This window comes from Monodon monoceros, unplaced genomic scaffold (genome assembly GCF_005190385.1).
Source record: "Monodon monoceros isolate NGI ecotype Baffin Bay Population unplaced genomic scaffold, NGI_Narwhal_1 Super_Scaffold_12, whole genome shotgun sequence".
Classification (NCBI taxonomy): domain Eukaryota; kingdom Metazoa; phylum Chordata; class Mammalia; order Artiodactyla; family Monodontidae; genus Monodon; species Monodon monoceros.
Genome location: NW_021703768.1, coordinates 161,464,198 through 161,473,597, shown reverse-complemented (window position 1 = coordinate 161,473,597; position 9,400 = coordinate 161,464,198). Strand labels below are relative to the sequence as shown.

At 45.0% G+C, this 9,400-nt stretch overlaps 1 protein-coding gene and 1 non-coding gene across 2 annotated transcripts; both read left to right on the top strand.

Moving 5' to 3' along the window:
• The first annotated feature begins 1,519 nt into the window (after positions 1–1,519).
• LOC114893548 lies at positions 1,520–1,626 on the top strand. The gene has a single exon (XR_003792965.1). It is a non-coding gene; the product is annotated as a U6 spliceosomal RNA (small nuclear RNA).
• A 2,726-nt stretch (positions 1,627–4,352) lies between these two features.
• CD209 (CD209 molecule) lies at positions 4,353–7,478 on the top strand. The gene is made up of 8 exons (XM_029217984.1): positions 4,353–4,477; positions 4,626–4,700; positions 4,814–4,900; positions 5,200–5,349; positions 5,564–5,641; positions 5,885–6,036; positions 6,526–6,638; positions 7,048–7,478. The coding sequence occupies exons 1-8, from the start codon at positions 4,435–4,437 to the stop codon at positions 7,187–7,189; spliced, it is 840 nt and encodes a 279-aa protein (XP_029073817.1). The 5' UTR covers positions 4,353–4,434; the 3' UTR covers positions 7,190–7,478.
• Positions 7,479–9,400: the final 1,922 nt, after the last annotated feature.

Here is a 9,400-nt window from a genome sequence, read left to right as displayed (position 1 = left end):
GTAACTCAAATCCACATGAAGAAATAAAAAGCACCAACAAAGGTAACTACACAGGTAAATATAAAAGACAGTACACATGTATTTTTGGTTTGCAACTCCTTTATTCCTCCATCTGATTTAAAAGACAACTGTATAATGCAATCATTAGAAATCTAAGTTGATGGGCACACGTGTATAAAGATGTAATTTGTGATAATAGCTGCACAAAAGGAGGCAGAAATTGAACTAAATAGGAGCAAAGTTTTGTATATTATTAAAATTAAGTTGATATTACTCTGAACTAGATTGTTATAAATTAACAATGTTAATAGTAAACCCCAGGGCAACCACTAAGAAAATAAGTCAAAAATATATAGTAAAAGAAACAAGAGATTTTAAATGATACACTAGAAAATATCTATTTAATAGAAAACCCTAAAGACTCCACACAAAAACTACTAGAACTAATAAACTTATTCAGCAAGATAGCAGGATACATGATTAACATACAGAAATCTGTTGTATTTCTTTACACTAACAATGAAATGCCAAGAAGGAAAATTTTTAAAAATCTCTTTTTAAACTGCAACAACAACAACAAAATAAAATGAAGTACTTAGGAATTAACCTGACCAAGGAAGTGAAAGACTTATAAGCTGAGAACTATAAAACATTGAAAAAGGAAATTGAAAATGATTCAAAGATATAGAAAGATATCCCATGCTCTGGGACTGGAAGAATTAATATTGATTAAAATGGCCATACTACCCAAAGCAACCTACAGATTTAGTGTGATCCCTCTCATATTACCCATGACATTTTCCACAGAACTAGTACAAATAATCCTAAATTTTACATGAAACCTTAAAAAAACCAGAATTGCCAAAGCAATCTTGAGGAAAAAGAACAAAGCTGGAGGCATAACCCTTCCAGACTTCAGACAATACTACAAAGCTACAGTAATCAAAACAGCATGGTATTAGCACAGAAACAGACAAATGGATCAATGGAACAGAATAGAGAGCCCAGAAATAAACCCACACACCTATGGTCAATTACTGTTTGACAAAGGAGGCAAGAATATACAATGAAGAAAAGACAGTCTCTTCAGCAAGTGGTGCTGGGAAAGCTGGACAGCCGCATGTAAATCAATGAAGTTAGAACACACCCTCACACCCTACACAAAAATAAACTCAAAATGGCTTAAAAACGTAAATATAAGACATGACACCATAAAACTCCTAGAAGAGAGCATAGGCAAAACATTCTCTGACATAAATTGTACCAATGTTTTTGTAGGCCAGTCTACCAAGGCAAAAGAAATAAAAGCAAAGATAAACAAATGGGACCTAATCAAACTTATAAACTTTTGCACAGCTAAGGAAACGATAAACAAAACGAAAATACAACCTACAACTGGGGAGAAAATATTTGTAAATGATACGACCGACAAGGGCTTAAGTTCCAAAATATACAAACAGCTCATACAACTCAAAAACAACAACAACAACAAAACAACCCAATCAAAAAATGGGCAGAAGTGCTCGCTTTGGCAGCACATGTACTAAAATTGGAATGATACAGAGAAGATTAGCATGGCCACTGTGCAAGGATGACACGCAAATTCATGAAGCGTTCTATATTTTTGAGTTATTTGTAGTGAGGTGGATGGACGTAGAGTCTGTCATACAGAGTGAAGTAAGTCAGAAAGAGAAAAACAAATGCTGTATGCTAACGCATATATATGGAATCTAAAAAAACAAAACCAAAAAACGGTACTGATGAAACTAGTTGCAGGGCAGGAATAAAGATGTAGACATAGAGAATGGACTTGAGGACACGGGGTGGGAGGGGGAAGCTGGGGCAAAGTGAGTGTAGCATCGACATATATACACTACTGAATGTAAAATATTTAGCTAGTTGGAAGCAGCAGCATAGCACAGGGAGATCAGCCTGGTGTTTGCGATGACCGAGAGGGGTGGGATAGGGAGGATGAGAGGGAGGCTCAAGAGGGAGGGGATATGGGGACATATGTATGCATATGACTGATTCACTTTGATGTACAACAGAAACTAACACAGTATTGTGAAGCAATTATACTCCAATAAAGATCTATTTTAAAAAACTGGTTAAATAAAAGAACAAGAGAATTTTAAAAAAATGGGCAGAAGAACTAAATAGACATTCCTCCAAAGAAGATGCACAGATGGCCAATAGGCACATGAAAATATGCTCAACATTGCTAGTCATTAGAGAAATGCAAATCAAAACTACAATGAGGTACCACCTCACAACAGTCAGAATAGCCACCATTAAAAATTTACAGGGGTCCTCCTTAGTGGTCTAGTGGGTAAGACTCCGAGCTCCCAATTCAGGGGGCCCAGGTTTAATCCCTGGTCGGGGAACTGATTCTGCAATACATGTCGCAATGAAGATCCCACATGCTGCAACTAAGATCTGGTGCAGCCAAAATAAATAAATAAATAAATTTAAAAATAAAATTTAAAAGTTACAAATAATATATGCTGGAGGGCTTCCCTGGTGGTGCAGTGGTTAAGAATCTGCCTACCAATGCAGGGGACATGGGTTTGAGCCCTGGTCAGGGAAGATCCCTTATGCCACGGAGCAACAAAACCCGTGGGCCACAACTAGTGAAGCCTGAGCATCCTAGAGCCCGTGCTCTGCAACAAGAGAAGCCGCCACAATGAGAAGCCTGTGCACCGCAACAAAGAGTAGCTCCTGCTCGCCGCAACTAGAGAAAGCCCGTGTGCAGCAATGAAAACTCAATGCAGCCAAAAACAAACAAACAAACAAACAAACAAATAAATAAAAATGCTGGAGAGGGTGAACTACTATATAAAAAACTACTATATATAAAATAGATAAACAGCAACGATTTACTGTATAGCACAGGGAAGTACATTCAATATCTTGTAATAAACTGTAATGGAAAAGAATATGAAAAAAGAATATATATGTACTGAATAACTTTGATGTACACCAGAAACTAATACAACATTGTAAATCACTATACTTCAATTTAAAAAAAAAGAAGAAAGTATCTATTTAACATGAATAAAGGTAGTAACGAAGGAACTGAGGAATGAAAAAGAAATAAGACATATGAAAAACAGATAGCAAAATGGCAGATAGAAGCCCTACCTTATCAGTAATTACATTAAATATAAAAGAGTTAAAGTCTCCAATTAAAAGGTAGAGATTGACAGAATGAATAAAAAGGTGATCCAATTTTATGCTGTCTACAAGAGACTCACTTTATTTATTTATTTTTAAAAATAAATTTATTTGTTCTACTTATTTATTTTTAGTTGCATTGGGTCTACATTGCTGCACACAGGTTTTCTCTAGTGTGGCGAGGGGGGTCACTCTTGGTTGCGGTGCACCGGCTTCTCATTGTGGTGGCTTCTCATGTTGCAGAGCATGGGCTCTAGGCATGCGGGCTTCAGTAGTTGTGGCACGCAGGCTCAATAGTTGTGGCACACAGGCTTAGTTGCGGCATGTGGCATCTTCCTGGACCAGAGCTTGAACCTGTGTCCCCTGCGTTGGCAGGCGGATTCTTAACCACTGCGCCACCAGAGAAGCCCCAAGAAACTCACTTTAGATTAAAAAAAAAAAGATTGTAACATACACCCAATTGCATCAGATAGGAGACCAGGGTCCATACAGAAATAAATTGGAAGCTCAATACACAAAGTTTCAAAGTGACTCTCTACAAAATACTTAGTAACTACAAAGGAGAAAAAAGTAACTGCTTTGTGTAGTGGTTAAGCAGGGACTCATGGGTCAACTCCCAGCCCCACTGCTTTTGAGCTATGTGACTTCAGGCAGTTGCTTGCCCTCTCTGTTTCTCAGTTTCCTCATCAGTAAAGCAGGATCATAACTACCTATCTCATAGGGCTGTTGTGAGAACTGTTAGACCACTAGGAACACACTTGTGGTTAACAAATCCGGGCTTATTACTTGCTACAGTGAGGGAGAACACACACCAGGGGGAACAGTGGGCACATGCTTAAGTGCTGTTATTTCTGAGTATTCATCATTAGAATAGGCAATTTATACCCATTACTAGTGCGCTGTATTAAACCTTACAATTACAGTGTGAGGCAGGGTAATTGTCCCATTTCACAGTTGAGGAAACTGAGGCTCTGAGAATGTGAGGCTGAAGGTCCCAGGACTGGATAGGGGTTGGAACAGTGCCTTCTGGCACCAAAATTGACTGCACAGCTTCTGCCCGATCCTAACTGACCTCTCAGTTGTGTCAGGCGCTTTATCCCTCCCCGGATTTTTCTGAGAGGAAGTGTTATCCGCGTCCTGTTCCTCATTCTTCCTAAGTTGAGAAAGAACAGATCTGAGGAAGGGCTACAGAGGGAAATACGTGGGGTTATAAAAACCATAGTTCAGAGAGGAGTTAGAAAGAGGGGCAGAGAGGAAAGGATGATGGCAGAGATGTGTAACCCCAAGGAACCGGGTGGCTCCGGTGAGGCTGGACCCCCAGTCTGGGGTGATGGTGGGGGTGACAGGGCCCCAGTGTTCTGAAGGTGCTGGGGCCTGGCCTTCAGCTTGCAGTTCTGAGAGAGGGCTCAGCAGGCTTCCAAGTTCAATTGCATGTGCTCTGTCCTATTCAGAGGAGGAGACATTTGGGGGCCAGACGTTGGCTGAGAGACATCCTGGACTCCTACGCAGTTTGAGGAGCTCACCAGGTACCAGAGCGGCTGGTTCAGGAGCAGGCGACTGGGGAAGGGGGTGGTTGGGGGTGGGGTGGGACAGGGTCTGCCCCTGAGCCCCAAGCTCTGCCCATCTGCTGGTCCTGCAGGGTGTCTGACCCAGAACCCTCTGCTTCCCCTGCTGCTCTTCATCTCACTGGCTTTCTTCATGCTCCAGCTGACCACCCTGGTTCAAGGTGAGTCAGCATCTGTGGGTTTGGAGTCCTGGGTCCCTTTGGGTTTTCTCTCTGGGATGGTCTTTGCCCTTTTCCACATTCCCCAGACCTACTAGGGCTGGGGTGTTTGGGCTCCATGTCACCTTCTGTGTGACCATGGGCCAGTTACTCCCCCTCTCTGATCCTGTTTCCTCACGTGAAATGCAGTGCATCCTCCTCTATGGGGAGCTTAGTTTCCCTGAGACCTTGAAACCGGACTTGGCACCGGCTCAGGGATAGAGTCGGCGCTCATAAAGGGGGAATTCTCTGCTCTGTTGTAGTTTCCAGGATCCAGTTCCTGCAGAGAGATTTGGGGGACCACGACGTGGAGAACAACAGCCTGGATGAGGGGCTGGACGCCGGGTTCCGGAGTCAGAGAGGGGATGGGGCTCCGAGGGAGCATAACCTTGGACCAGCCATCACCACCAGGGGTGAAGGAGAGAGGGCAGGAGTGGGGGAGTGGATTGGAGCCCTGCAAGAGGTCCTGGGGGCTGGTGATGTTGGGCAAGTCACTCTGTAAGCCTCAGTTTCTTTGTGTCATGGGCTCTTCAGGTTCCTGTGAGATCCATACATAATGTTCTCATGGGGCCCTCTCTGCACCAAGCACACAGTAGGTGCTTAATAATCGAGGTCCTCTCCCTCCAGTTGATGTTGCACAGGGGCAGATGCAATCAAACCTGGAGGAGATCCTGCAGCACCTGACCTGGATGAATGCCACCCTGGGTAAGGGTCCCATGTCAAAGTCACGAGGGAGTCACAGGATTGTGGGTGGGGCTGGGACCCACCTTCTATGGCTGCCACGCTGAGGAGGGCAGGGCAGAGCTGGGTTCTTTCGCATGGATTTCTTGGGGACTGAGCTGACAGCTGAACACAGGGGCTGACCCTAGGTTCCCAAGGTCTGATGCAGGTGTCTGGGGCCTAGGAGCCAAGTGACCTCTCTGTCCCAACCCCATTCCTCCTTCCCAGCTGGCCTGTGCCGTCCCTGTCCTTGGAATTGGGAATTCTTCCAGGGGAGCTGCTACTTATTCTCCTGGACCCAGAGTGACTGGAAATCTGCTGTCTCCTCCTGTAAGGACATTGGGGCCCAGCTGGTGATCATCAAAAGTCCTGAGGAGCAGGTGGGCCGGGCAAGGTTCCCCTTGGGGCTGGGCCATATGACTGGTCAACAAAGAGCTTTCTGCTGCACTCCTCTGCCCTCTGAGAGATGGAGGTCCAGGGAGCAGATGGGGGTGAGAGGTGAGAGGCAGTCAGGGAAGGCTTCCTGGAGGAGGAACCATAATGGATTCAGGAAGGTCAAGTGAGAGAAGAACATGTTTGAGAGGAGCCCATGTCTGGACAGAAAAGGAATTTAGAGTACCCTCGAGACCACACATAATGTATGTCAACTGAGACACAAGTTAACACATATCCACACATGTATGTATATTAACACACATCCACAGCCTCCATGCACATGTGAACACATACAACTGGAGTAGGGCCTATAGGCTAGACTGTGAAAGGAACTTCCATGGGAGGCAGGGGACCTTGGGAACGTGGGAAGACATGGGATGCGTGACATTCAGGGATCTTCCTCCTAATACCCCTCTCCCCACCCCCACCCCCAGAAATTCCTGAAGATTTGGTATGTCAGATATAATAAACCCACCTGGATTGGCCTCAGTGACCACCACAATGAGGGTTCCTGGAAATGGGTGGACAACAGCCCCCTCCAACTCAGGTGACCTCCCAGTGACAATGGCCCGAGGGTGTGGGCAGGGACGCCCCTCCTTCAAAGCAGGGTTGCTCAGACTCTGGGACTGGAAAGTATCACCTGAGGAGCTTGGTGAAGATGCAGAGTCCTGCCTTCATTCTGGGGATAGGAGTGGTAGTGGTGGGGGCCTCAGATTCTGTAAGTCTGGGTAATGGCCCAAGAATCTGCATTTTAACTTTGCCAGAGCTGATGCTAATGGAGGTGGATTCTAACCCTAACCCACATTTCCAAAACCCTGCCTCCAAACTCCTCACCACCCTCTGGCTGGTTCTTGGCAATTTGCTGCCAAAGCCCAGGGACCAGCTCCTCCAAAGGGGGGGCCTGGGGGTGGGCTCTGGGAGGAGTAGGGGGCTCAGAGCTCTCATGGGGTTCACAGCTTCTGGAAAAAAGGGGAACCCAACAACCACGAAGATGAGGACTGTGTGGAATTGTACAACGATGGCTGGAATGATGGCAAATGTAGCACACAAAACTCCTGGATCTGTGAGAAGCCCTCGTCTCCCTGCCCAGCCCTCTGAGGGTCACTGCCTCCCCCCCCCCCCCCCCCCTGTCCCGTTTTGCAGAGATCAGGCAACTGAGACATGCGGTCTGCTGGTTTCTCTCAGGCCCCACCCGTTTCTGTTTTTCCCTTTGGTGAATTCCCATCTCCCTCCTGTACGGAGGTCTTCGAGATCCTGAGGCAGATTCTGAGACCGCCTTATCCTCTAGGACCCATCCCACCATAGGCTATAGACCATCTTTTTTCATCTATTGATGGTCTCAGCCCCGCCTCAGCTCCCCCATGACATCCCCTTAATAAAGTCATACATTGCATTATGTGTCCCATTGAACTTATTTTTGTTCCTTGCCACTGTTTCAGTTACTATAGGTTTTTTTTTTTCAGTTACTATAGTTTGATAATCTGTTTGATGTACATTAGGACATTGTCTTTTTTCAATATGTTTTTCTCTACTACTGTGTATTTTATTTCCCAGATACAGTTTTGAATCAGTTTGTAATTTTGGTTGGGAAAGTACATATATACATATATGTATATATATACAATACATATTGGTATGTATGTGTCTGTCTAGCTATCTATGTGTTCATTGATTCATGAACCAATTATTCAGGTACTTTATTTTTTCAAAATATATTTTATGAAGTAAAGTTAATTTACAATGTTGTGTTAGTTTTCACTGTACAGGAAAGTGATTTTATACATATATTTTTTTAATTCATATTCTTTTCCATTGTGGTTTATTACAGGATATTGAATATAGCTCCCTGTGCTATACAGTAGGATCTTGTTTACCCATTCTATATATAATAATTTGCATCTGCTAGCCCCAAACTCCCAATCCATCCTCCCCCACCCTCCCTCCCCTCTTAGGGTACTTTAAAAATGTAAAGGTTTATGATTTTCTTCTCATATAAGTTTTTTTTCTAAATGTTTATTTATTTGGCTGCGCTGGGTCTTAGTGGCAGCACGTGGGATCTAGTTCCCTGACCAGGGATCAAACCCTGGGCCCCCTGCATTGGAAGTGTGGAGTCTTAACTCCACAGTCCAGTTGGTTCCCGCTGGACCACCAGGGAAGTCCCTAAATTAAAACAAACAAACACATTATTTCTAGGCATGTGTATTAGTTTCCTATTGATGCTGTAACAAATTACCACAATCTTAGTAGCTTAAGACAATACAAATGTATTATCTTACAGTTCTGGAAGTTGGAAGTCCAAAATGGGTCTCATGGGCCTGAAATCAAGGTGTCAGTAGGGCCGCCCTCCTTTCTGGAGGTTAGCGGGGAGAATCTGCTTTCTTGTCTTTTCCAGCTTCTAGAAGCTGCCTGCAGTCGTTGACTGGGAGCTCCCTCCCTCCTTCTGCAAAGCCAGCAAGGACTAAGGCTTTCACACCCTGCATTTGCTCAAACACTGACTCTTCTTCCTCCCTCTTCCACATTTTTTTTTTTGGTCACGCTGCACGGCTTGTGGGATCTTAGTTCCATGACCAGGGATCGAACCCGTGCCCCCTGAAGTGGAAGAACGGAGCCCTAACCACTGGACCACCAGGGAATTCCCTCCCTCTTCCACATTTAAAGGACCCGGTGATTACATTGGGCCCACCTGAATAATGCAGTCTAATCTCACAATTTTCAGATCAGCGGATTAGGGGCCTTATGTCTACCTGCAACCTTACTTCCTGCTTTTCCATGTAACATAAAGTATTCATAAGTCCTGGGGATTAGGACATGGGCATCTTTAGGGGGGATGTTATTCTGTCTACCACGTGTTGTACTTCTTATGGATGTGCTGTACGAGGTAAATCTCAATGAGTTGGTGGGTAATATCCCAACTCTCTCTGCTCTTGACTTCGACAACTCTGAGGCATGTTTCAGAGCTCTTAGAGGTTAGCAAGAGGAAAAAGCCACCTGCTCAATAATGCCAATAATGCTTTCTTGGGGTTTCCCTAGTGGCGCAGTGGTTAAGAATACGCCTGCCAATGCAGGGGACACGGTTCGATCCCTGGTCCGGGAAGATTCCATATGCCATGGAGCAACTAAGCCCGTGTGCCACAACTACTGAGCCTGCGCTCTAGAGCCCGCGAGCCACAACTACTGAAGCCCTCGTGCTCTAGGGCCCGCGTGCTGCAACCACTGAGCCCGTGTGCTGCAACTACTGAAGCCTGCACACCTAGAGCCTGTGCTCCGCAACAAGAGAAGCCACTGCAATGAGAAGCCGCACCGCGATGA